General features: G+C 46.5%; 1 protein-coding gene across 1 annotated transcript in view; it reads right to left on the reverse strand.

Moving 5' to 3' along the window:
• The window catches only part of ACVR2B (activin A receptor type 2B), a 106,032-nt gene that overhangs the window by 14,142 nt on the left and 64,026 nt on the right, over positions 1-27,864 (reverse strand). The window contains exons 3-9 of the mRNA XM_064505713.1: positions 14,978-15,185; positions 10,689-10,798; positions 9,137-9,288; positions 7,792-7,935; positions 6,574-6,717; positions 5,542-5,690; positions 1,346-1,460 (exon numbers count right to left, since the gene is read on the reverse strand). Of these exons, the coding sequence (XP_064361783.1) occupies positions 1,346-1,460; positions 5,542-5,690; positions 6,574-6,717; positions 7,792-7,935; positions 9,137-9,288; positions 10,689-10,798; positions 14,978-15,185 (1,022 nt within the window). The remainder of the gene's footprint in view (positions 1-1,345; positions 1,461-5,541; positions 5,691-6,573; positions 6,718-7,791; positions 7,936-9,136; positions 9,289-10,688; positions 10,799-14,977; positions 15,186-27,864) is intronic.

Genomic DNA, 27,864 nt, shown 5'->3' on the forward strand with positions numbered 1-27,864 from the left:
CAGCACACGCTGCATGTGAAAATGCTATCTTTGGAGACACGCAAAACACCCTGAGGTCAAGTTAGGGTCAGTTAGCATAGCTGTTGAAAGTTCAATTCCCTTCTGCTAACAAAAAAAAAAAGAGAGTAAATTGATGTACCCTGGAACGGTAGGAAAAGGTGTTGGTTTGACAGCCCTGCATAAAACCGTTCTCCTGCATGCACAAAACTAGTAACTCATGGACACTGCAAAGTCCTGCCCACCTAGCCTGGCTTGTCATGATCTGGTTTGCAAAAGATCTCTCTCACCTCAAGGGAATAGTTCGGTCCCCCTTATCAGGGGGATCCCCTCTTCGGCCCCCGCTGCATATCTTGCTATTTTTAGTACAGGTAGAGCCGCACCGAACTCCTGAGATACTTGTGGTTACATGTGTGGTAGCATTATAGTCCATACTGTAGTATAGATTAGAGAGCAGAGCGAGGACAAAACACCTTTTTAATGTGGGAATTGAAATGCCTTTTAACATTTCCCATTAGGGAATTCTCATCTGATCTTGCTCGTACCCGAGGAAGTGAGGCCGGGGGGAAGCCTGGGCATGAAAAGGTGTGAAAAGTGCTGGAAAAGCCCAAAGCAAGGTGACAAAAATGAGGAAAAGCTGTAGGTGGCTAATCTGCAAAGGCATCGACTCATTCTGGGACAAAGATAAAAAGGGAGAGGGCGTTGGAGCTGTGCAGGCAGAAAAATAGGAGGTGCCCAAAAGGCAAGGGCTGGCCTTGCTTTACCCCCATCGCACAATACCAGAACGAGAGGTCGCTCATTGGAAGTTAAAAGCAGAAAATTAAGAACCAATAAAAACGCAGTAAATGTTTTACGCAGCGCACAGCCGGCATGCAAGATTTACTGTCGCTAAAGGTCACCCAAGCAGCTACAGTCACTGAATTCTTAAAAATAACTGAATAATTTTAAGAGTATTATTATTTAATAGTAAGACAATACAGAGGAATCAAAGCCCGTGTTTCCAGGAATAAGCTGCTTGCCTCCCGGGGTCAGGAGGGGCTCCACCTCCACACTGTGCAGCACTGCACGGCACATAGGAGTGGTAGGCGAAAGCGTTCTGCTCTTCTGGAAGATAAAAGTGATACTGGAGCTTATGCTCGAGCATCCGTTCTTATGGAAAATGCGGTATTTGGAAGAGAGTTGAATGCACAGAAGCGGTGCAGGGAAAAGGTGTGTGGGGGGACAAGGGTGCTGGTACATTCCTGCAATCTCCCAACCCCTAGATTGCATCTATGGAAACAACCCACGCAACGCACAGAGCTGCAGCAAGCCCAGTTTTTTAAACAGTATTTTTAAAGGTAATGATTACCTGTCCGTGAGTGTCCCCTGGAGGTTTTCCAGGTTCGAACCGTACAGCGAGTCCAAAATCAGCTAGAACTGCCGTCAAATCATTCTTCAGCAAGACATTTTTACTCTTGAAGTCCCTGCGGACAGCCAAGAAGCAAGTTTGGGAGGGTTCATCACGGCACGCGTCTACTCGCATTGCGGTGCACCACGTTGAGGCAGGCCTCAATGCACTGCCGGGAGGCACAGCAGTCCCACCGCCTCTCATATGTGGCCCAAAGAGCACAGAAAGGGCACAGGAACGGTGCAAAATAGGGGCAAAAAAGGGAGAGGAAAGCACAGCTTGGGAAAGGCAAGGCGTCAGCACAAGCACAGGGCAAATAATCATCCGGACAAAAGCAGGGAGTGATATAAAGGGGGCGTCACGTCTGCAGACACCCACACGTCAAGATGGATGGCCGAGGAGCTTCCCATCTGCGCCCTGCGGAGCCGTCCGTATTTCACACCGCGAGGTTCCTCCGCGTCCCCTCCCATCCCCTCCGCTTGCAGCACATCCCCCCTGAGACGCAGCGGAGGAAACGCACGCGTGAGACAAAGCTAAACCGGACAGCGAGATTATTCATCCCGTTTCTAGGCAATGAGCTTAAAATGCAGAGAAAAAATGATGCCACGCCTTCATCAAGAATCAGCAATTTCTACGTGGCCCAATTGCAGGTTTGAATTAGAGCGGGCGCCGCAAGGCATCGCTGCCGTCGCGTTCTCCACGAGGTTCTTGCTGTAAGCACCAACCGCAGACCCGAACCTCCCAACACTTCTGGTATTTCTTACTCCCAAAACCAAACGCAATTGAGAATCTGTAACCTAGTGAGGACGTTCACTCTCGCCTACAAAATCAGACCTGCCTGGAAATGAGCAGGTGCCAGCAGGACTCTGTTCACCCTGCCTACACGCTTCGACAGCCTTTCACCACGGTCAACTATTACATTTAGGTTTTAATTGCTGGACCAGTCTCCCTCGGAGAGTTTGGAGGGTGGGAAAGGGAGAAGTGGAGGGGCTGGACCCACATCTGGATGAGGGTCAGGATCAGACTGCCCGTGGACAAAAGCCTTTTCAGTATGGGTGGTGGGACCATGCTTGAAGATGACTTTCACGTCAGGGTCCTGCACCACAGAGGCATCGTTTCAGGGCAGCTTAGGTAAGTCTGCCCGAGCTGCCGCAGCCAGGAAGAGGGCACGGAGGATGAACAACCTGAGATGCCTAACCAGTCAAGCCTTGCTCCCTGGGCTTCCCACATTTTTATCTGAAAAGGAATGTTTGGCAATATAATTAAATTACAGACCTTAGACAGCAGATGGCAATTGTCCTGTATGCGCAGCATTATAATTTCCCTATCATCAATTCACTCAGTGACCCTGCTGATTGCAGGACATTGCAGGCCTGCACAAAATAATTAATGAGGGCAGATACAATTGTTCCGCACTGGAGTGACCTGTCAAAAATCTTTGGGAGGAGAGAAACTGCTGGACCGTACAGCGGGGCTGCTCACTGTGCCCTCAGATGCCAGAAAACCAATTCAAGGCACCACATACAAAATCATCCTGGGCCATCCAGCCCTTGATTCTTGGCTTCAAAAAAAAGGAAAAAAAGGGAAGAATTTTTTTCCAGAGCACAGCAGCATGCCAAGCTAAAAACATAGGATGAAAATTTCCAGCTTGGGGATTAAGAAGGGGGAAGTGGGTTATTCCCTCGTAGAGCTGTGAAGCTCGAGAACCGAATGCAGTTAGGGAACTGCAGCAGAAAACAGTCTCCAAAACCTCGATGGGACACAGGGTTTCTAAGGACACAGTACAGTTTTGCAGTATCTGCAACACATTTGTACATCTCCGTTACACATAAAAACAAATTCACATAATACTTGTCGTCTTAGAGACTGGCCAGCTCCACGCTCCAGCAGTTTCTCCACAGGCTTAAAAAAAGCAGCAATCATGTAATGACATAGATAAACTACTTTGCTCGGTCAACATTAGGGGATTACACTCTGGTACAGATTGTACATGAGATTTTTGAAAAACAGGGGCTCAGCTAGGAGAAGGACCACACTGCAATCATGAGACAGTCCGTCTGAACGGCGTGAGTTCGAAGTGAAGTGAGACCTAAAACAGGATTTTTTTATGGGCTCTTTGCTGCTCCTGTTCACCTGCAATGCACCTCAGACATGCAACAGTTAGGTGCTGTATTTTGACCATATATATGTATATATATGCATCATATGTAAATACACTGTGTATATATATATATATATACACACACATATACAGGGTTTTCCATTTGCGCATGTCTTTTTTCCCCCCATCTCCATAGACTTCCCCGTTTCTCCACGGTCTCCTTCATTCCACAAACCACCCAGAACTGGCAAGCATCAACCACAACGCAATCATCCGGGCCTGGGAAAACGGCCTGATCCAATCTCTAGCAACAAAAATTCCCACCGACAACACTGCACATTAGAAGGGATCCTAAAATGGGTCTCTGACGAAGGACAGTCATTCCCTTTTCATGCAGAAGCACTGCAAAAGCCTGGAAAGAAGAAAATACCCCTTCAGACTAGAGAAGCAGAGCGGGAGTGTGCTATGAAAACTGGTGCGGGAACCCAACTCAGACGCTGGAGCTTTTATGTGCAGCTTCCACGTGGGGGCACTTGAGCACCAACAAGCGATGCCACAGCCTCCATCCTCCTTTCTGTGCCGGGGCCGCTGCTGTTTCGGAGTTAGCCGCAACTCCGTCGGGCAGTGACTCGGGGAGCCCTACCTGGCGAGTCAAGCACCTTCCCGTGCGTCGTGTTCAGCCCTTCAAAAACATCCCCTGGCTTTAAAAAGCACGGGTGACTTTTTAAAAAAACGAGGAGGAGAGTGGAGTAATCTGCGGGAAACCCGCTGCTTGCTGAAATTCCCTCTCCTGTCGGTATTTTCTGGCTTCACACACCAGTGATGCGTTCTCCATCTTTTAGCATTTGCTAAACGGATGGGGAAGCTAACGAGCGTGATCTGTTGCTTTAAACCCTTTCCCGAGCCTTTCTCTGTCCCCCGCCCTTAGGAATTTCCCTTATAAACCTCTGCCTTTATTTCCCGGGGACAAATGTCAGGGACCCGGGGTCAGCCCCAGGAGCAGCATGGAGGCAGCTGCGGGGTCTTTCAACAGCCCACGCTTCGCCGAAATCTTCAGGTCTAGGGGTTTGTCTGGGGGACAGGGGCACTCCGGCAAAAGCCGAGATTATCTTGCCGTAGGGCGAGGCAGCCCCGCTGGATGAGACGCAAACCGCTGCAGCTGGACGTGGGTTTTTCAGTCCTTCCTAGATGGAGCGCGGCAGGCGCGGGGGGGAGCCGGGCTGCGGATTACCACGTGCAGCCGCGCAACCCGTGTAAATCCGCCCGGAAAACTCCCCTCCTCCCGCTGCGCCGCTAGCAAACAGCTCGGTAGCACGGCTCCAGCTCAGGGCAAGCAACGCGGGACTGCCGAGACCGAGCAGGGGCCTAAGGTCTCGTTGCAGCGAGGATGCTGTAACCCACATCCTGCTGTGTCCCTGCTGTCCCCACGGCGCTGCCGCCCAGCGCGGTTCAAGCGGGTGCCAAGAGGTCTTGGAGGCGCTGCCCACTTCTTCCGATGTCTTTCTCAAGCACCCTGGCAAGATTTGAGCGTTATAAAACTACCACGAGAAATACGCAGCAGCCATTTTCTCTTTCTCCATTTCTTTCCTAATGACCCAAAGCTCCGCAGGAAGATGTGCAGTGGAGTCATCGGTCTAAAATCCTCCTGGAAGAGTCCAATCTCAGTAGGGCCACAGAAACACAAGGGTTATAATGTGATTTATCGAGCACTGCCCTTTCAGATTGAACTAACCAGAGGTTCGGCAGCGGTCTGAATCCCATTCCCACCACATGTCAGGAGAGGAGTTAATGGTGGAGGGAAGCACCTACCCTTCAGACATTTGCCGTAAACCATTACCGACCTTATTTACTATTTCACAGACAAAATGCTGATTACCTGCCCTTCACCATTCCAGAAACAGGTGAAAAAATTCATGTCTTAGCATAGGCTTTGCTGGGATAAAAGGCACTGACTTCCTGCAAGCACAATTTCCTCCTCGGTTCAGCAACATCATTGCAAAGAAGTCACAAACTTTTGGCCAAAGCACTTGAAAAGCATTAATGAAAGAGGCCGTACCTGTGTGCTATAGCAGGTTTGTGTCCTTCACCCTTGCACCAAGGGACATCTTCGTGTAGGTAGGACAATCCACGGGCCATCGTTTCTGCAACATGGCAGAGCTCATTCCAGCTGATAATATTCCCCTTCAGGTAATCCGTCAGAGAGCCCTGAGAAATAGGACATCGTATGTTCTTAATCACAGACCCTGCCAAAGTGACAGATGTGCCAACTCATCAGTTTAGAAAATGATTGTAATGAGTGCTTGAGAAATGTGAACCTTGATTTGACAGGGAGGGAAAAAAGGAATCGCTAGCAAAAGTAAAAAAGAAGAAAAAAAAAATCCCAGAAGCGTTCTTGAGTCCTCAGCCCTTTCCCGGTGCAGAGAGCATCTGGACTTCCAAAACAAGTCTCAAGTCTACTGATCTGCCAGGGAATAGGAGGGAGGCAAGGAAGGGACAAAAGTCATCACAAACCAGAGCAATTTATCTACCTAAAAAGGGGGAGAGTCTTCCACGCAAGAAGATCATACATCTTATCAGCTGGCTGTGGAAATGATTGACTCAGTAGACCTTGGATTAAATACAGGGATAGCACTGCTGGCTCAACCCTGGATTTGTGCGTGTTTGTTTTATTTCAAGTGTTAGTCATGTTTGATAACTAAGGCAATCCATGAAATGGAGATACGCCCTGAGCTTCAAAAGTAAACACAGAGCCAATCTATGAGGGCTGAGTAAGGACTATGGTGGTCCGCGACCCCCAGCTTCCCCAGCTGCCCTACACGCATTGCAGGACAACAACTGCCTGCGTATGTGAACGGCGGCCTCTTCTGCTGCCTCCCTCTCCAAGTCCCACCTTTCTTACTGGAAAGCTTTAAAAGCTCAGGGAAGGGCCTTTGACGAAGGGGAGCAGGAGCACTTCTCCACTTCCACTGAGAGATGGCTCACCAGGAGAGCTGAGACAGAGACGCTGGGGTAGCTTTGTGGACAATATTAGACACCAAACGTTGCTGCTTCATGGCCAGACCAAAACGGATGGGCACTGACACATTACCTTGTCGTGGAAAGCTGTGATCAGCCACAGTTCTGTCTCTAGGTTCGTCCCTCTTTTCTCTGCTGCAATAAACTGCAAAAGGTTTTCATGCTTCATGCCAGGGGTATTGAAAATCTCTCTCTCGCTCTGCCAAGATTGCTTATCCTAAAGCAGGGAGAAAGGCACCATCAAAGACCACACTTCCTTTTAAAGCAAACAGCTCCTTCAGCTCCGTCAGAGCTGCTCACATTCCTCTTAATATCATTCTCAGGGGTTAGGACATGATACATCCCTTTAAACTCAGATTGTTTTCCTAAAGGGTAGAAGCTGGAGAAAGACTGGAAGCTGCTGTTCTCAGTCTCCCCTGTCCAAAATTACCCTCAGATATTTCTAAAACATGTGGGGGTGGGATCTAAACCCAACGTCATTGAGAAATAAGATTTCTCAAGATTTCCTAAGGCATGCAAGGATAAAACCCATGCATACAGCATCCAGATCTGCACTGTAGCTGTAATAGTTAAAACTGTATAATCTAATCTAGATTCTATTGAATATTTACTAGTAGGTCACAGCTGGCTTGGACAGAAGATGTGCAAATCTCCTCTAGCAATGCCAAGAAAACAAATATGAGGAGAAAAATTAATGAATAGGGAGATAGCGGAGACATTTCAATCTTTCTTCATTCACTGGATTTGTGATTGCTTTCCTGCTTCCATTTGCAATTCCTAGAGAGACAGAAACGTTCAAAGGTTTCCCAGAGTGGAAGATACAAGCTCACAGAAATGCTCCGATGCAATTAGCTTTCACAGCGCCGGGACTCTGCCTTTGTAAGCTGTAAACTGTTTGCTAGGTTTAGGTCCAGATTTACAATTTACCCAAGCAAGCCACACAAAGCCAGGGATTTGGTCCTTTGTGTGCACTTGGGGCATTGCAGTCGCACGCTGGACTTTTAACAATGCTGACATTTGGAGAGAAGTTAAAATACCCTGCAGATTTCAAAATGTGACTGCTGGTTTCAAAATTTGCCCTGCTTGCAACAACTACTACAGAAAGCATTTGTTAATGAGACAACATAGAGAAAAATATAGGGGAGGGAGGGTCCTTGAACTTTTTCCCCTCAGCAGAAGAGTCCACATATATCTTTGTTACAGTGTTAATACACCTCCATAGACTCTGAGAGCATCTCAACATCGGTGAGGAAACCCTGCTAGTGAGAACCTAATACCAAGCCCTTCTCACCTGAATTGGAAAGATTTTCACTGCTACGTAGTCATTCATCAGCTGAGCTTTCCAGACGCAGCCGAAACGGCCCCTCGCTTTGATCTCCAAGAGCTGCAAAGGCTTAAGGCCAACCAGTGGAGAAGGGGGTGGTGGCCCAGGATCCTGCAAAACGAGAGGAAGAGACACTATTGCAAGCTGAAGTCGGACTCTGTGTGTGTGTGGCGGGGGAGGTAAAGAAGTGGTATTTTGTTTGATACAAGTGATTTCAATTTAGTCTTCACAGCAGAACTTATACATTAGGAGCGACATGAAATTCCCTATTTTGCTTTCTGGAATACAGAACATATATACAGAATACAGAACATATATAACAATCTACGCCTTCAAGTGTCACTTTGTGTGTCATGGTGTAGTTTGGCGCACACAAGTCATCCTCTGCCAAAACCTGAATTCTCTTGTGTTTTCAGAGCAAGAGCTATTTTGGGCTGTAAAACACAGATCTACCTCAAGGCTACCTCCTGCCAAGAGTGGGAACTTTTCAATCTTTATGACCCAACAGCAAAATACACCTAAAACTTCCAACTGCTTTGCACTTCTTTAGGAGTGCTTCACATAATCCTAGCAATGAGCAGCAAACAGGTCTGTCAGCATAATAAAGATAGTATCTGTCCAAACTCTCTGTTTCTATGAAAGAACAATGTAGCCCAGCATTAAATTTGGTGTTGGAGCTCTGTCCCTATCTAACTTCATATTTGGAAAGTTCAGAGTATGGTTTGTACAGGGCCGTGCTGGGTGCAAGGAGAGGTGGCCACTCGCCCCTCCAGAAGAAAACCAATGGCTCCGAGCAGCAGAACAAGCAAAGACCAGTTTCCGATGGCTTTGGGCTGTGGGCTCCTGCGTGCATTCTCCGATGTCTCATAAAACCTGAATTGCAAAACAGAAAACATCTCCCCTCATCCCATAAAACTGGTAGAGATTTTGTAATCTCTAAGATTCTACTCCCCTGCAAAGTTAGTTAAAATCAGACATTGGGCTTGAGAGTGTTGGTGGCAGGGTGGACACCAAACAGGACCATATGAACTATCTCTCAGGAACCCGGGAAAATCTTGTAATTTGGGCTAAAACGAACAGCCTCATGGGAGAGGCTAACATGAGCACAGAGGCTGACTGTAGCACAGGGCTCAAAAAGATAGAGAGGAAAAGCTATGGAGGGGAGTATTTCATCATCCCCTGGAAATGGCAAAACAAGATGGGGTTTGAGCACATACTGAGCAGCCCTTGTATCTTCCATAAAGACCAAATATAGGGAAGTCCCTGCTCTTTTTTCCCACCACCCTTGGGAAGGCAGAGCTTTCTCCCTCACCTCATTGATGTCCACGTGCCCGTAGGGAGGCTTGCGGTGACGGTACATCCAGAAGGCCAAGAGAATGGCCATCGACAGGACAGCGATGGGAAGCAGAGAGTAAACCAGGATGTTGAGCAGGGAGGGCGTTGGTGGTGGTGGCTCGTATATGACTGCAAGAAAAGAGCAGGTTAAACGTGGGAAATGATCTTTTAGGCGTGCAACAGCGCTGTCAGCTACACGTCTGGATACAACCAACCACTGGCCTTTCTTCTTCTCCAAAGCAGATAACGCTTAGTGGCACATCTCATACTTTCCTGACATCCAATGGCATTCAATAAGGACCCATTACTTTTCTCCATATTGCTATTACTAATGTAATGAGAACAGTCCAAAACACACTTTGCAGGCTGATCCTCCACGTGACCTTCATTAACGTTGGCCATGAGCAACGGAGGGAATTTCCTGCCGGGGGTATGTAGGGGCAGAAACCTTCCTCCCCTTAACCCTTCCAAAGGCATTAAGCGAGGCCGAAATCCCTTCCCGCGCTGCTTTTCTGTGCGCAGCGATTGACAAGATGACAGTTTTTAGTAAAATGCTGCAGGAGTCACAATCAAATACCCTATTCCCACAGTAGTTCTTGTTCCAAATTACATCAGTGCAGTTGAGACACAAACAATGGGAATACTAAACGGAGCCATGTTGCTATGTTGGAGACATGGAAGGAAAAAATAGCACTACTTGCCAAATGCAACAAAAAAACTGTGAGAGAAAGAATATTTGCTACCAGGTTGCTACGGGTACATTAATAACAGGAGATAATAAAAACATGTAAACAATTAAAAACCTAACAAGGAGGTCCAGGAAAATCTGATAATGGTCTGTTGGAACATCTCAGTAAATGCATACAGTTTGATAGCAGAAGAACCCATCCGAAGGAAAGGATACACCTGCTCTAATAATTTTTATTGAACGATACTTTGGCAAGCCTACAGCAAAAAGCAGCATCATTTTTCTATTAGCCCTTAAAGAAGGACATGCTATTACTTTCTTCCCTTGAAGTATATCCACAGACTCTGAAAGCTGAGACGCGCACCCATTTGCTTTTAATCCCTAGACCAGTAAAACACTGTGTGTTAGCTAACAAATTGCAGCAAGCCAGGTTGCCCAAAGGATTCGGAAGCCTATGACCTATGAAAAAATAGGAGGATATATAATGAAGAAAAGGAAGTACCCTTAAGAGACTGATTCTTGATCCCCATTGTATAAATTGTACTGCCTTTTCCCCCTTGCACAAGGTTTCTTTTCGGAAGAGCCCACTGCAAACCCTCACCATAAAGAAAATCTAACCCTTGCTAATAATATATGAGGTGCTGGTGCAACACACTTTATCTACGCAGTGAAATAACATTAAAAACTGTTCTTAAATTAGCCCAGCAAAATGACTTGTGGCCTTTGCAACCTGAACGATGCTTTGCATCCTCTCAGGTCTATTTTTTTTGCTCAACCCCCACCAACCCCAGGTCACCACAGACCAGGCGAAGACGAACGGACCCCCCTGCGACTCTCTCACCTTCCGGACCAGTAACTTCAGGTAAATGGGTGAATTTCTCATTGCAATAGTTGCCCTCACAGCAGCAGAAAAACACTTGCGGGTTTTCTTCCGTGGCTACACATTCCTGCCTGCACGGGGAAGAGACAAACAGAGGAACAAAGGGAAAAGGGATACAAAAGTCAGCAAACTCTTTCCTATTGTCTCTGCAGTGAATAGCAAGCTCCTGCAAATTGGCTTTCCTATTTACTTGCCCTGCTGCCTGCATACCACACATCTGCAGTCTCCACTTACAGAAAACAACTTTTTCCTCTCTTTTCTTAAGAGACTAATCAAGAAGGTGGCTCTGCTACAGCAGTCGAGGCTTTGGTATGGGTTTGTGAATAGACAAAAGAGGAAATTAAACCCAGAAAGCGCAAGCAAATCGTCCAGGGCTTGGCAGGCAACAGCCATGAGCTCCCCTCCGCAGCTAAAAGCGCACTGTTTTGTTTTCACGCTATTTTGCTTTCCACGCAGGACCTCCACTCTGCTCGACCTGGCGCAGAGGGTCCTCAGGGAAAAGCCGGTGGGTCGCGCACGGGAAGCGGCCGAGGAGCCAGTCCTCATTTCCCCTGCAAATCAGACACCGGGGAAGGAAAGGTAAAAATGAAGAAGGAAGGAAAAAATAAAGAAGGTTGGTCTTGCGAACGCTGAGCTGGAAAACCCCAGGCATCCCTTTTACAGCCGCGGCACTCTTAAGCGCTACCAAATAAGTTGCTTAAAATTAGCGGCACCGCTAACGCTGCCGTTCTGCTCATTTTGCGGGGGCCCAATGCGAGCCCCCCAGTCCGCCGCCGGCACTCCTACGCCCCCGCGGACAGCCAGAACCCTTGAAAAGCCCGTAAGGGAAACAAATCCTTCCATATGTATCGAAGGCGTTAGGTGGTGAGTACTAAATAACAGCAGACACCGCTGGCTGACTGAAGCAGGGAAACCACAAAGAGACACCTTGGTCCCGTCTTTCTTGCACCTCGCATGTGCGTTGTCGGGGGAGAGGAATATTTGGGCGTGCAATTAAAGATGGTGCCGTAAAGCACAGACGAAGAGGGCTGAACCAAGACTGTTCTCACAGGCTTGAGCATCCCTGCCTCAATGCACCAGCAGGGCACAGGACACCAGCAGCACCTCTGACTACTGAAGGCAGGAGGGTGACTGCAGTTTTTATTTATTTATTTATTTATTTTTAAGTTTAATTCTCAGCTCTCCTCCTTTAGAAAGCTTACACTGGCACAAAGGCACTAAGCCTTTAAGAAATTCAAGTCATAACTCCATTTTTTCTTATTTGCCTGTCATCCAGCCGCCTGAGTACCGAGGTTTCCTTCTGCATTTTGCAAGGCTTTAGGAGACTTCCACGTATCCGACCAACTCCAGTCATTTTCCGCATGTCCTCCCTTTCCTACGGACCACTGCAAAAGAGATGGCCAGTGATTTTCGCAGTGCTCTAGTAGCCTATTTCTTAAGTATCTGTTTCCCTTCCCTGCCATTTTTTTGCTCTGTGACCCTCTGCTTTTAGTTATTACGGTTGCAGAGCTTTTCTCTGTGCAGAACTGTATCAAACTATTTCCTGAAGACCAGCTCAATTATATGCATAACTTCCTTCCTTCAACCACTCAGAGGAAGTAGCAAAACAATCATATGTGTTTGACATTATTACTCATTTATGAATCCATGCCAAGCCTCCCATTCTGTGGTATCACTGACATACTGCTATGGGAAGGCTAGAAAAGACTCTCTTAAATCATAAGGCATGGTAGTTTTCAGTACTTTATTCCTTTCGGGGAAGAAAAGCAGCTTTAACTGAAATGTCTCATGCAAGGTCTCCGCTGGGAAGCACTTGGTTTGTTTTTTGGGGTTTTGGTCTTTTTATTTTAACTTCAAAGAAAAAAGCAGTTATTTAAGTTATCCAAATGAATAAAGATGTTTCAACAAGTTAAGCAATGTTTCCAGATGCTTTTTCTTGAAATCGGATAACAAGCCGCTTGGATTTAACAGCATCAGTATCCGAGTCTTTGGTAAAAACACATCCTTCGCTAAATCTGTTGGTTAAGAAATCAGCTTAATGAGTGAAAACAGCCTGCTCCACATCTGCAATTCATTATCCCTGTCTCTGAGTTGGTGTGCGCTCAGGGCAGCTCTCCAGGTACATATGACATGTTATACTTAGCAAATATTAAAAATGATACGGTGGGACAGAACGACACATTTTTCTACGGCAACGCGAACGCGACCCCTCCAGCGGGGCTGCGTAAATAAACCCAGAGCAGGCAGTCGGTTTTTAAACAGTGACTTTTTCCTATAGCCTTAAATGTACACGTGCCACGTTCTTGTTCCCTGAAGATAAAGAACAGAGTAGGGAACCATAAGCCTAAATATCCCAACCGTTGCACTGCTGCATTCACCACCGTCCAGCGATGAAGACGTAGCACTTGGCATGTCGTGCTAAGCGCTGCCTGCGCTGCAAGCTGCCAGGAGCTGCAGGAACGGGACGTGTCCTTCACGCCGGGGACACCTTGGCAGAGAGCTACAGGGGCATCTCCCAAGGCTGCGCCCCGGGGCGCCGATGCAGCACCCTTCATCGCAACGCCACCTTTTAAGGCCATTTTTGCCATCCGCCTCGCGAGCAGACCATAATGCCTGCGTGACAGATCGAAGAGGACACTCGAGACTCAGTTTAAACAGCCTTTATTTAATTAAAGCTAGCCTTTATTTCAAACGTTGCTTCCCGCACTTGCACTGTTTGTCAATCCTCAGAAGATCTGCTAGTTTTGCCCTGCGACTGCTCCTTGGAGGAATGAGGCTGTAGGATAATGGATGCTCAACCCCAGTGCCGCAAAAAGGCTTGCGAGGGGTCCTGAAAACTTTTTCGCTATTGTAACAGAGCAACGCGGTATGACAAAGATTAAGAACCACTACATCACTGCACAGAGGCACTCAGTTATAACACAAGTGTCGCTGTACACGAGAGCAGGCACTAAAAGGAGAAATGTGTTTACAGTAAACACTTCTGCTTGGAAGTAGGAAACGAGAGTGACCTTCTGTTCTCGCAAGGATCAGCATTAAGATGACTAATGGGCCAAGAAGGACGGCTTTACCAAGAAAGAAGAAAAATTTAACTATATTTAGAACTTAACTACGCAACTGGCAAGGGAATAGGTGTGGTGGGAAAGTAACCCCAGGACTAATAATAGAAGGAAGATGTGGAAGCGCTCACAATCTAAGACAACGAGGACAAAACCTAGGACGGCGTACGACGACTAGGAGATAAAACTTGCCTTGGGATCCCAGACATATCTGGTGCCAGCTTAAGCCCCGTGGTTTCAGTCGGTTTGGAGACGCATTAACTCGGGGTGGCTTTCTCAGTTCTGGAGCAATCTTTCTGAAGTAGCAGAAACCTGATGTCCTAAAACTGTTGGAATCTCAAAAGATTAAAGAGCTGCGAAGACGTGCAGCTGGGACCAGTGCTGTGCTTGTACAAAGGTGAGATCACCCTGCTTTGGTACAATACCAAGACAAACCCTTGAATTTTATGTTCTCCCTATTCACAGTTTGTTTTGTTTTTAGCAGAAACACTGACCTAGTCCAGAACTACTGAACATTGCCTTTTAGGAGGGATATTTTCTTTAGCTGTAGCTTTCTTCCCCTCTGCAGAATCACATCAAGGGGAAAGAGAAAAGACTAGTTTATTTTCTCAGATATTTGATGAGGCTGGGGCCTTCATATTGCAAAACCTGTCTCCTTTTCAGCCAGCTATAGGCAGCAACACCCAAACATGCTTTTGCTTTCGCTGCCCCACTCCTTCTCCCTGCTCCGATCTCCTAACTCAGCCAAAGAGCAGTGAAACTTTTGCAACATCACAAATGCCAGAATATCTCAACCTCTAAACACCCCCAGATATCTGTATTTTTCTAAAGAGCTCCAAATGATTCCAAGTTTTCCTTTGTAACGCCAAATGCTCTTGGAAGAACATATTGCTCTTCATTTGATGGTACAGGACACGTTTTTCAAAGCATGCCAGAATTATCAAAGCTTTGCAAAGGGGGGAAAAAAACCCTCACAACAAAAAACTAAAAGTGCCTTTTGCGGCTTCTATTTAGAAAGTAAAGGCAGATAAGTGACAATTCTGAGAGCTACATTAGCAACAGAAGTAATTACGGGGATGAATGGGCCAATTGACTTGGACTTGCTTTCTTTTTCTCTATGCAAAATCAGGGGCCTTTGCACTTAGAGGAACAATTTACGCTTGCATTCAGAGAAACCAGTTAGGCTATTACCTGTCATAACAGTTGAAGTCATCTAACCAGCAGCCTTTCTTCACCAGCTCAATGGAGCCCGAATTGTTCCTCCAAGAGGCGTAGCAGTGGAGCCGCTTGTCCTTCTCCCCTTCGCAGCGCTCCACGCCGCTCTGGTTCGTCTTTTCCAGCTCCCAGTTGGCATTGTAGTAGATGCATTCCCTTGTCTCTGCCTCCCCATGTCCTGGTCCTGAAGCAAAATGCAAATCCAAAACACGTTCGAGCAAAATCAGAAACAGATCCCAGGAGATGCATTTCCACATGGCTTGGTTTTTTGCACATGTTAATGTCATCTGTCTTTCTAAGAACTAACCACCTGATAGATATGAACTTCTTCAGCGCTGTCTGGAGGGTTATCCTCCTTGTGCAGGTGTGAAACGGGGAGCAGAAAGGTCGCATTTGCCTGAGTTCACACTTGGAGCTTGTGGTGAAGCCAGGAACCACACTGAGGTCTCCCAGGTCTCCTCCAGCCAGTGCTTCAACCGCAGCACACTAATAGGAGGATGTCAAGGCAACCTAGTATCTTTTTAAACACAGAAACCATGCTTAGGAAAAGTCTACCTCCCTAAAGTGCAGTTTGCTTCACCACCACCATCTGAGGAAATACTATATAAAATAAATGGTTTCTTAGGCGAGTAGGGCATAACTGAGAATAGGTAACAGTCATCCTGCAGTGGAGGGCCACACCAAAGCTAATTTCTCATTCAGATCCCATTTCAGGCCTGTTTTGGTAAGTCGCCCTATGGTAAATCCCATGTTTTCACTTGTGGTCCACATGGCTCACACTGCCTCTCCACACAAGCGAGGCTTTCACCGAAAGCAAGTCTGTTCCCCTTTGCCCCCGGCCGGACAAGCGTTCTCTTCCAAACAACTCTGGCCACCACAAATGGACGCTTGGCACCACAAAGGAACCTCGACCTGAGCTGGCTTTAGCCCAGCTAAGAGTCTTGCATCCAAGAACTGAGGAGATCTCACTGCCTGCAAGGTGGAACAATTTCCACGTAGCCATCACACCCCACAGAACTGAAATACCATTATAGATATATAGAACAAAAAAGGAGTCAAGTAAGGGAACTCATGTCTGCAGGTGAGCTGTTACATCTTAAGCCTTCCAAATCCCCTTTTCATTTGGAAATATTCTGTTTCGTGCATTTGAAGATGAGTTTAAAAAGGGCAATGGGAAGAGGAAGGGAACCAAACACACAACAGAGACGCGGATACCCCAGAAATAGTACCACAAAGCTAGCGACCATAAATTCTGGGATGCCCTGCAGCCACCTTGCTTCGGGATCACCTGACCTAAGGCAAGGTCAGACCTGGCCGTTATTTTGATGGATTGCTATCAAGGAAAACGTAGGTATCCTAATAAAATGTGTTGACAATTGTGTAGAAAACATGAATTGGTCCTGCAGGATGGTGAAATGAAAGCACTGTGCTCCCAGAATAGCTAGACCTTTGAAAAATGCAGAGCTAAGTATCTGGCTGCTGGAAATTTTGCAGTGCTTTCACGACTCTGCCTTCTCTGAAGTAAGTGCAACCTTTAATGTTGAAATTAAGGCAGGGCCACAACTAGACGATGTAAATGCAACCAGGTCTGTGATTCCTGGCCAGCATGGCAAAACAGACACTTCTAAAAGGTCTCTAAAAGGTGATTCAGCGTGGTCTTTGCACGGCACTGAGCACAACGTAGCTCACAGAGGAGAAAAGACCAAGCCCAGAAATAGGCATGAACTCCAGGCCCCGAATACGGCCCATGATTACCATGCCTCAGCACCTATCTACCAAAGATGCAAGCATACGCGCAATATCCAACCGGAGAAGCAAGTATTATTCCCAATTGACAGATGAAGAGCCAGAGCACAAAGATTAAACGCCTAAACCCAAGTCCAAAGGATGTCAGGGAGGGAAGCTGAACTCCATTTGCCCAAATCCCAGCTTGAGCACCAGCCTGACCTCCCTTCCCACAGCCTGCAACTCCTTGAAGTGGCTAAGTCTCCAAACCGGTTTCTGGCGGTAGGATTTGCCTCCAATTGTGCAGCACACGTAAGCACACAGAGCACTTCAGAGACTGCATTTGAGCTAGCAACTGCATTTAAGGCACTGAATTTAGCCTAGGCTATAGCAGGAAATCCACCTTCTGCTAACAACAGGTGGTGAGTGATGAGCGCCGGCGACCTGGTGCAGAGCAAGAGTTTAACTGCAAGAGCATCAGGAGACACCGCCGCTTCTGGCACCGCGCTGCCCAGCCTGCTCCTGGTACCCGACACCTGCGATCGGCGATGGGTAATTTCCATGGTACGGAGCAAACCCATCAGACCAGAAAGAGCTCTTTGCATTTTTAAGAAGCGTTCAATTCTTCGATAACTCTTCCTCTGGCAGACTATTTCATCTGCATCGTGGGAGAGATTTGAAGGGGGAGGGGGAAGAGAAAATCATAAAGCTGACTTCTGAAACGGGGAATTATATTCCAAGCACACATGAACAAGGGCTCAATTTCAATAGCACCTGCAGGTTTTATCGGCACTTGCAAAGCTCCATCGGAGTTTTCCTCTGACAAGTTGCTTACCATAATAAAAACAACCTACCAATATCCCTCAACACAGAACAGTGTCAATATTGACTCTCCTTGTTAAAGCCTTGATATTTGCTCTGTTGATACTTGCACCATACTTTGTTAGAGCGGATTAAGCATTTTTGCTAAATACCAGCTAAATCAGCAGGCAACAGAAGGTGCGTTGCCTCGTGTGCAGGGAGTGTGATATCATTTTATTTTATAAAGTAATGAGTAAATACCTTAGTTTCCTTGCAGTATTTAACGTGGGTACTGGCTGATAGCTAACACTCGGTATCACTTTCTGGTCTTTTCCTTGAAATACATTCTGTAATATTTCCATCACCTTAAACCCAGAGAGAGCTTCATCCCGCTTCTGCACTAGATGGAAATCTCCTCTCCCTTCCCCAACCCGAATCTCCTAGAAAGCAAGCTGGTTTAATGAACCATTTGCCTGGGAAGCAGCCCCAAAATCTAATCCTGGCTCAGATAACTCTGGCTGTAACCTCGGGCAATATTGTGTAGCCTCGGCTTCCTCCACCTGCACAGCGGGCCAATGCCCATAGATTGCAATGCAGTGCACGGAGCTGCTCCGAGGTTTAATGTTTCCACTGTGCTTTGAAAAGGGAGTGTTAAAAAAGATGCTAAGCACGAGTTGCATGGGCTCTGGGACCAGCAAACAGCGTGTACTCGAGTCTGCTAAATCCTGTACCGAGCCCAGGCTCCTTTCCCCCAAGACAGTTGTCTTTTCTGGAACAAGTTTCAGATTAAGAATAAGATCTGCTTGCAAACACACAAACCTAACTCTGCAAACAGCAAACGTGCCAAGAGAAAGGCCCTTCACAGTTTTTCGGCTCTCAAAGTTTAGACGAGTCCAGTAAAAACTATATAGAAAGTTGTAGATGGATGAATACAAGTTTTTCCTAAAACAGCTTGTAAGGATGCTTGCCTTAAGGAGACACTTAAAAACCCTGCCTGCTTGCTACCTGCTTTTAGATCTTCTTAAAAAGCCATTTGGTAAGCATCCTAATCCTGCTACGGGCCTCCGCCTGCAAAAAACCCTTTGGTTCGTGCCCAGGATGGTCTCAGCAGGAAGGGGCACAGCTCCAGGAACGGGTGTTAATTTACCTGCTGCTTCAGCTCATCAAGAAACACTGGCGCCTTGCTCTGTAAGGGATCACGCAGAGACCAACCTTTGCAGCTCGCTACCTCATCTGCATTCGCTGCGTTAAAAACCCCTGACCTGAATGGAGAGAGTCCCTCTGAGAGAGAAAGGTGGGGCTGTGGTGAGGACCAGGAGGAAATCTGCCCTCTGCTCCTCCATCTCCCTAAGGCATTTACTTCCCCCCACCCCGTCTCCTCTCCCCCACTGGAGTGGTGGGTACGTAAGTGCCGGTTCCCCCAAGGGTCCAAGCGATGTAAAGTCTGTAAAGGGCTTCAAAATGCCGTAGATCAACCTTGTCCCAGTTCTGATTTCAAGCTGCAAGCAAAATCATAGAGTACTGCCCCAAAACAGGTGCCGAACGCCCTTTGCTCCTTCCTCATGCACACCTGAAGCACATCTGTAGGTTCAGTTCTCCTGCTAAGGAGCGAGACCCTCAGACCATGCTTTCATGCCCAGTTTAAGCCAGTACAAGCTGGCGTTGATGCTGAAAACGGCAGTTTCTCTCCTGTCTCCCAGCTCTTTCCTCTCCCCGTGCCCGAGCATCTGTACCACAAGGGTTAGTGTGAACTTGGATGGTGTCCCTCAACGCACGGCAAAACAACACGCAGCCACACAAACCAGCACAGCTCCCAGGTCTCGTTTGTTGGGTGATGTTGCCTGCTAAGGACACCCTGGTCACACGGGATGGCTAGTAAAAGGGCCACAGCCCCAGTGCAAAACCCTGAAGTACCCACTTGGCTTTTGGCAGGGAGTCGAAAGGACTTGGGGTGTAACAAGAGCTAAAACATTTGTTAAACAAGTGCTTGAAGATCTCTGTTGGAACGTGGCCTAATTCCTCGAACCCCTGGTCCTCCTCCCACCTAACACTACTCCATAAGCCACAAAGCAAAAGTTTGAAAATGCCATTTCCTACCCAGCGGGAACTCCGAGTAGACATGGGCAAGCGGTACAAAGCACGGGAGGGGGATGCACTGTCCCCCTCCATACCTACGCACGGGGGCATTTTGCAGGGGGGAGATGTCTAAACCGTGCCTGGGCAATGGCCTGCAGAAGTTCCTGCAGGCAGAAACACCTCGCTGCACGCACAGTGCTTTGCAGAGCTGAGCAAGCAAACGTGGGGCGCGCCAAGCTGCCACGGGGCAGGAGGTCGGCAGCCCCCAACTCCAGAGCTGCATCGCGGTACCAAAGTCAACTCTGCCCGTGGAAAAGAGCCTCGTGGCAGCTCCCAGGCAAAGGCCGTTTTTGGCAACTGTGGACAAACTGCAAACATTTTAACATCACGATCCAAAAATAATCGTTTAAGGAACAAAGTCTGAACCCCTGTCTGAAAGTTTAGGGAGGAGTTAGGTCTGCACTAGGTGCTTTGTTTTCAGCATCCTACTGCATCAGCCCAGCGCTTCACGGATCACCGTGCGGCTTCTTCAAGCAGGTTGCTCACACGAAAGCCGCACACACAGGCACCCTTCTATGAAACACCACCAGGCCCCAAAAACTTCCAAGCGCCCCGAAATTATGAAGGCAGGGGGAGACAGACTACCCACCACCAGGCATTTCTGGGGTGGAAACCAACGTTTTGAACTCAACACCAGAAAACCATCATCAGGTCAATTTTCTGCTTTAAACGACTGCAGGATCATAAGGTTTTGGCCAAGCGAGACCCTCGGCACCCATCCGAGCCACGTAAGGACGGGAAAAGAAGCCAAAACCCCACGCTGTGCTGGAAGACCTCTCCTGTTCGTGGAGCCGCAAGGCACAGGGGGAGCTCATTAAAAAGGGTCCTCCTGGACTGCAAGACTTCAGCCCGCTGAAGCACGGGCCCTCGCTGTTGATCCGAGACTAAAACTCTGCTCTCCTAATTTGGAGCTGCCGACAGATCACAGAGGCTGTGTCATTACCCACAGGCTGCTAAATTATAGGCAAGATCCAACATAGCAACTCTGGATCTAGGTGTTACCAGTTGCTGGACTCTTCCCTCGTAATTAGATACAGAGGGAATATCTTCCCCAAGGCTGAAGCCTTAAATCTCAGCTCTTTATTGCTGCCGTTCCCCTTTCTTAAAAAACTAAAACGAAAACATATACAGAAAGATGGGATGTGTCAAAATAGTCTGCCTAAACACGGAGTGATTTACCAGACAGTCTGTTTGCCTGACTGTCAAAACCACCGGGCTTTATACATGAAACTGTGTATGCAACTGAAGTTATTTGCAAACACTGAGCTACGTCCCTATATAGCTATTTGTACATATAATTTTATAATACAAAATGACAGAGATTGTACATTGAATTGGGGTAATTGCCCTCTAATTTGGAGGGTAATTGCATGTACCAATTAAGCAACTGCGTATGCATTCTCGCATGTGGGACGATGAAAGTCAGGCCCTTTGTTGGAGCTTTTGTTTTCTTTTAGCTATTTATTTATTTTAAAGAAACATCCGCATCGGATCAGGGAGCCGCCGGGAGAGGGGAAAGCCTGAGGGGGCTCAGCAGAATGGCGGCGTTTTGGCTAGGGGGAAGCTGTCTGGTGGGGGGACTGCGACCAAAGCAGTGCCGGGAGGCACTGGTGGAGGGCGAGAGCGGGGTAGAAAGAGGGCTGCTGCCCTTTTAGCTCCCCCAGCCCTCTGTCTCCCAGGCAGCAGCCCAAAAGCTATGTGTGAGATTGCAAAATTGATGAAATTCATGTAGTTGTTGCTAGGATTATAAAATCGAAGCCGAGTGAGACTTGTAAGTGGGCAAGTTTGGAAAATGTTGCTCTAGAGAGACCACCCAGCTAGAGCTCGGCAGAGCCTACAATGAGCCCACAATTATAAGTGTTTCTCCACTGCTTATTCCCCAAGTGGAGTGATTTCATTCCTGGTGTACTTAAATAATAGGTCTAAATATGCTTTTAGGCAAAGCATCAACCTAGTGATGACATCTGTGGTTAAGTACATAACTGCATACATGAGGATTTAAAGATTCGGTGCTTATTTCCACCACTCCTTCACAAAGTTTTGGCATGGCCTACTGGGGGACATACTGGGGACAAACCACCTCTACTCTACAAAGCAGGTTTTGCAAACCAGGACTTCAGGCCACCCCATCACCTTTGGGGACTCTTGGGAAGACAGACGATGTCCATACCAATGGACATTGCCCAGACATGGACCTAACAAAAAAACCCAGCTTTGAGTGGCTGGCTGGCTGGAGATCCTCAAGGGGGTGGAGGAGATCCTCAAGGGGGTGGAGGAGATCCTCAAGGGGGTGGAGGAGATCCTCAAGGGGGTGGAGGAGATCCTCAAGGGGGTGGAGGAGATCCTCAAGGGGAGGGAAGGGCATTGCCCCAGCTAATTAAAAAACCTGGCAAGACTAGTTCAAAATGTTTGGGCTCTTCAGGTCAGTAAGATCAGGTAAAACCTGCCCATCACAGCACCGAGAATGCCAACAGTGTAATGCCAAGGGAGGAGATTACCTTGAATTTTGTTTTCTGTCAATACATTTGGCATATCCCCTGATAAAAGAGCTTCAAGTTTTCTAGTCAATCAATGGCTGTTAATCTATTATCTCAGCATATATCGCCATGGTAACCTATAATGATGCCATTGACAACCAGTCTCAAAAGGACAGGAGGCTTTAAGTCATTTTCTTTTAAAATTAAAAAAGGAACTTAATATTAAGAAATACATCCTCCCTGCTCACCAGGGATGACAACTCAGGGCTTCTATATTCACACCATGACTCAGACTTCACAGCTTCCACGGACATCTGTGTAGCAATCCCCCCCCCCCCCCCCCAATATATATATCTTTTTAAACTTGGGCTTAAGACAGTTAAAGATAACAAGCAAATTATTCGAAAGAATTATATCTTTACTACAATTCCCCCCGCCCCACCCCCGCCTCCAGACTGCTAGTGAAATCAGTTTTGACAAACACACAGAGCTGGCTTTAAGAGTCATTACTACCAACTCAGGGAAAGGACACCATAAAGTTTTAATTCTTCTGAATAATTTCCATGATATTTTAAGTTGAATAGGGTTGGTAGAACAAGGAACCTGAGATGGATGTGGAGAGTCGCAGCTTCTTAAAAGTCCATAAAACCCAGCTGATGCCTGTTTCTGGAAGACAGAGCTGAGCAAGTTGACAATAGTATTTGATTTACCGAAATAGCAAGTGTGTACGTGTACACACACACACACACACACACACACACACACACACACACACACACACACACACATTAATCTTTTGGCCCAAAGGGTAGGATCACTCAGGAAAAGGTTTAGTAAATCATTGCTTTGTCTAGGCAGACTGATCCAAGGAGGTTTAGCCAGGTCATGGGCTGGACTAGCGTGCAGCAGGACCGAAACGTTGCCAGTAGTTAATCAATCTTTGGAAGCAGGGCATTTTTTGCTTGAACTCAGCCAGCCATTTCTATATTTTATTTAAAGAAGAGATTATTTTAGTTAGCCATTAGAAAAATCCTATTTTGTATCGTCTCAGTTAAGGACAAAGCCAAAATGTAATTAGATTTCTCCCGTCGCAGCGCTAACTGTATCTGTCTCCCCCCAAAAAAGGTTTTAGTTCTTTAATAAAACCATCAGGGAGATCAATCAAAAGCATTTAATGCCGTGGAGCTTCTGCAGTTCATGTTTAAATGCACTTTGGGTCACAAACGAGGCAATTTGGACAGCAGAGCTCAAACTGGATTAGTAATAACACACAAAAAAGGCCCCATTTTTTATTTTATTCTTATAGATGCAGATACACACACACTCCTCCACTACACCCAAGGGGATAAAAACAAAATCAAGGCAGCCTCAACGAATACGAAGCTACACATCAAAAAAAGGCACCGCCACCGAGTTCCTGCCTTCGTACAACGTGGGGTGGAGGAGTACGCGTGAAGCAGCGTGGTGGACTCCAGCCTGCACGTCTAGACTTCACAAGATCTGGAGCTGCTATTTATCACCGTATTGCCATCCTAGAGGATACAGGCTCATGCAGGACCTTCGCCACAAGCGTAACAAGCAAATGCCAACCATTCCCCCATTAACGTTGCTCATTAGGAGACACCTCGTCAGTGCTGTGCACCACTAAACCAAGGAGATGCCTTGCTTGATAAATCATTTCCGTAGAGGGTTCCCCCGACAGACCACCATTTTTCAAACAAGCATATTTTATGGCCAAAACAGCTTTTGCACATCACAGTGAGCAGGGGGAAAAGTTATTTAGTATTTCTCTCAAATTTTAAACGTATATTTATAATGGCATTAAGTAGAACATTTATATGGCTTTTAATAGCTACTACTGCTCTGCGGCGTGAAAAAGGACCCTCCTGCGCTAAGCACTATGCAAATAAGCTACCAAGAAGATTACCTCAACCTCCAAAACTTTGCAACATAAGTGAAAGAAAATATTAGAGTTTAATGACAAGATTTAAGATATTTCCAACTATACTTCTAAAAATCAAAGAGAGGGCAGATTTTCATCAGATGCCATAAATCACTAACTAAAATATGCAGAAAATTCAGAAATGACATTTAAAACAATCATTTTTTCTCTCCCATTCTCCTTGCTAGCCAGCATGAGGTCTCGAAAGACCATGGGAAGAGGAAGCAAAATCTTGTATTTTCATACTACTTAAAAAAAAATCCTGTACACAAACTGAAGTTTTGAAGAGGTTTCAATGCAAGCTTGTGAAAGAAATTTTCTTATAGGCAAATGGGTGAGGATACAGGAGCACAGAGATTTAAGCAATAGCAATAACTTGCCAGTACCTTTCCCTTTCCTTCTGCATGTACCTACCATGGTCCATCCCCTCCCTCGTCACCCATGCTGTTGCCACCAGCAGCGATGCCCTTTCAGAGCTCCTTATTCCTAAGGTCTTCTCCAGGAAGAGACCGGCATTGTCACTCTACACCCATGTGTCTAACGCACCTACAACGATGGAGAACGAGAGTACCTGGCAAGCCACAGAAAGCTTTGGTACCCAAACAGCAGCTCTACAATTCATAATCTATACGTGGTCCTCTGAGATTTATCAGCAGGGACATTTCACATATGCTTTAAAATGTGCTGAGTCTACTAAGATTGGGCCCCAAGTGCTTTTCTATTGATTCTGCTTGACATTTCCAAATACCACAATTCCAAATTTAATTCACTGGTAATTGGAAAAACTGTAATGCATGTAAATGGACAAGATGATGTTGGAAGTCCAAAAGGTCAGGCATCAGGAAAGCATGCCCCCAAGAACTAAATGATGTTTGTTTGTCTTCTTGTCACCCTCTTCCACCAGAATAATCAAAGCTCAGAGCTGGGCAGTTTTCGTGGCAGGACAGAAGAAGAAAGGAAATAAAACAGCACAATCTCTCTAAACTGCCAGGACAGTGTGCAAGACACTGTTTTAAACTCCACCATAGGTGAAAATCCAAATATATCAGAGAAATGACTCTCTTTATCGGCAGATTACATGAGCAAGTGGGAAACTCATGGAAAAAAATTGTTTTGTAACTCTTCGATGACTAGAAGAGTCTTTCTATTCAAAAATCCAAAAGTTTCTAAGAGCTCCTTTCTACTATTTGCAACTATACAGGTATTCAGCTTTTTCTTGACAGCAGTTGAAGGGCAGGGAAGGGTATAGAGGGGAAAAAAAAACAAACAAACAAAATCCAAATCTTCCCCTTTCTAGTATACACATTGAAACCTTGATTTCAATTAGACAATGAACATTTGTTGTCCGACCTCAACTGGGACCTCCACTTTATTCACATTAGAGAACCAAACTTTTGCTTCAGAGGGGAAAAAAGGGCTTAATGCAGGAGGAAATGCTGAAGGATAACATGGGGGATGCTTGCCCAGCTTCAGTTTATGTTGAGCACAAGGCTTTTGCTACTAAACCCTTGCTGTTGTAAACTGATATGCTGTGCATTTCACCATAGCCCTGCAGTGGGGATGTCTGCTGGTAGAAAGGTTATGCACAAAGGTGAAGCAGAGCTCATGGTTGCCAGTCTCTGTAGTGCAGCCCAGGGAAAACACAGACAACCATGAGATGCAAAGAGCCTCAGCTACCATTTCAACTGGTTGTGCTCAGTCCTATGCCTTGTTCTCACCTTTTCAGGTTCCTGCAACCCACACTGCTCCTTGTGCTGCTTCTCCCCATAAGGTTTGTGGTCACTTGAAAACCTATCTAGTTTGGAAAGTCTTTAAGCCATACTTGGCCATCGGGGGCCTTTTCACAGAAGCGTTGCTCATTAGCATTTAAATTAGTAACAGGACACTCCAGTGACTTCCCATGCTCATCTGCAGAGTTATAGGCGGCAAGCAGAGCAAATACCTCAATGCTTCCTTTTCTTCTAAAAGCCTGGTTTTCAGGTTACTAGTCTCCCAGTAGTCACATGTGGTCCCTCAGGGTTTGCCAGGATCAAGTACAACCCAAGTCTTTGCTGTTAGTCAAGAAATCAGCCTGGGTTTGGCTCGACTGGATCCCCGGCACCCGCTGCACAACTTTCCCTCCTTTTTTTAAACCCATCCATGCTACCAAGTCCCACCTTTCTCCTCTGCAGTGCTTATGTGGGCACTCAGATACTATCGAAGACACTCCCCGGGCTCACAACCGGAGATCTCCTAGGCCCAGTGACCCTAGAGGTGGCTTCTCACAGAGACAGCAAGTCAGGCCAGTAATTCTGGCTTTAACCACAAAGCTTCTCTGCTGCCCTGAGCTGCAGCAAAGCTCATGGCTCCCTACAGGCAGCCCTGAGTCATGGGTTCAACGTCAGTCTGTTTTGAAGGGTAATTAAGCCATTTTGGGCAAAGACTACTCTCATTTTATATGAAATGCACTATGACAAAATTCCCATATTTCTGTACATTCTAGATGGTAAAACAGGCCAGTTTGAGCCACTAGTCAACCCTGAATTTCTCAGCACACGAGTGACCAACAATTCTCTGACACCGTGGTGAATTCAACTCAAAGGGTAAGAATATTTAAGAAGTACGCTGCAAAAACAAAACACCCGTGCAATTTGTAACCAGTTTTGTACTGATGAAGGACAAGCGTGCGTTTTACCATATCCCAATCAGTGCTTCCTCAGTCCAGCCCACCGCAGCAGGAAGCAAGCTACGTCCTAGGACCTCAAATCATTCAAGCCTTGCTATTAGAAAACAAAAAACAAATACACTGACTTTAAAAGCATCTTTCCCAGCGTACACTGGTATTTCAGGAGTTAACAAGCTTCAGGCAAAGAACGAGAAAGAGGCTGAAGCCAGTGTGTGAAAGAGAAGGCAGGCAGGAAGAAAAGCACCTCTCTAGCCTTTGCAATCACACACTAGCCTTAAGCCCTCCGAAAGGAAGCAGAGACATTCCTAAAATTCTTCAGAGGACGAGAAGCAAATTGTCAGGCGAATCAGAAGGCAATTTCTCCAGCCTTTCTCTTCCTAATGGCAAATCCCACGTGAGCAATTCCAAAAGCCTCTTTTACAATGGAGTTTTCTCTCAGGTGGCTACGGCACATCCAGAACTCGTCTGGTGTTTACAGAAATGTACCTTTCTCCTTTGGGGCTATTGAAAAAAAGCTGCAGTCAAATGACCTGAGGAAGGAATGTAGCACAATCCGATACCATCATGCAATTTCCAGTGATTGTTTCTATTACAATAATGAAAGGCACGGAAAAAACGGCTGCATAACTACAGTGATTCTCTAAAGACAAATTATAGAAAGATGCTGAAGAGATATTATGTGAAGAGAAAAAAAATTAAGTCCCCTTTATTAGCTATCATCTTGATTGCATGCACTGACCAGAATATGGATTCCACTTTGAAATAAAAATGTTTCCGAGCAGAGACGTCCCAGAGAGTTGAACCTCTGCCTATTCCAGAGATGGAAAGCAATGAAAAGATTTTGTGCTCTTGGACAGGCCTACGCCTTCCCTGGTGTTTTTCAATGTTCTCAAACCACAAAAGAAGAATAAAACAACCTGGACCATGGTGCACACGCAATATGGAGGGAGAACCATTTACCATCACCCACCTCCGAACTTTCTGGATGACACGAGCTCAACAGCTTCACCTCAGGAAACTGGGTGCATCCCATTCCAGTTCAGCTTTCTATTTAGATGACAGTTCCCATGGCGACTAGGCTCCAATATTTCATAAAACAACAAAAAGTAATATTCTA

Source organism: Dromaius novaehollandiae, chromosome 2, assembly GCF_036370855.1.
Source record: "Dromaius novaehollandiae isolate bDroNov1 chromosome 2, bDroNov1.hap1, whole genome shotgun sequence".
In the NCBI taxonomy this organism is placed as follows: domain Eukaryota; kingdom Metazoa; phylum Chordata; class Aves; order Casuariiformes; family Dromaiidae; genus Dromaius; species Dromaius novaehollandiae.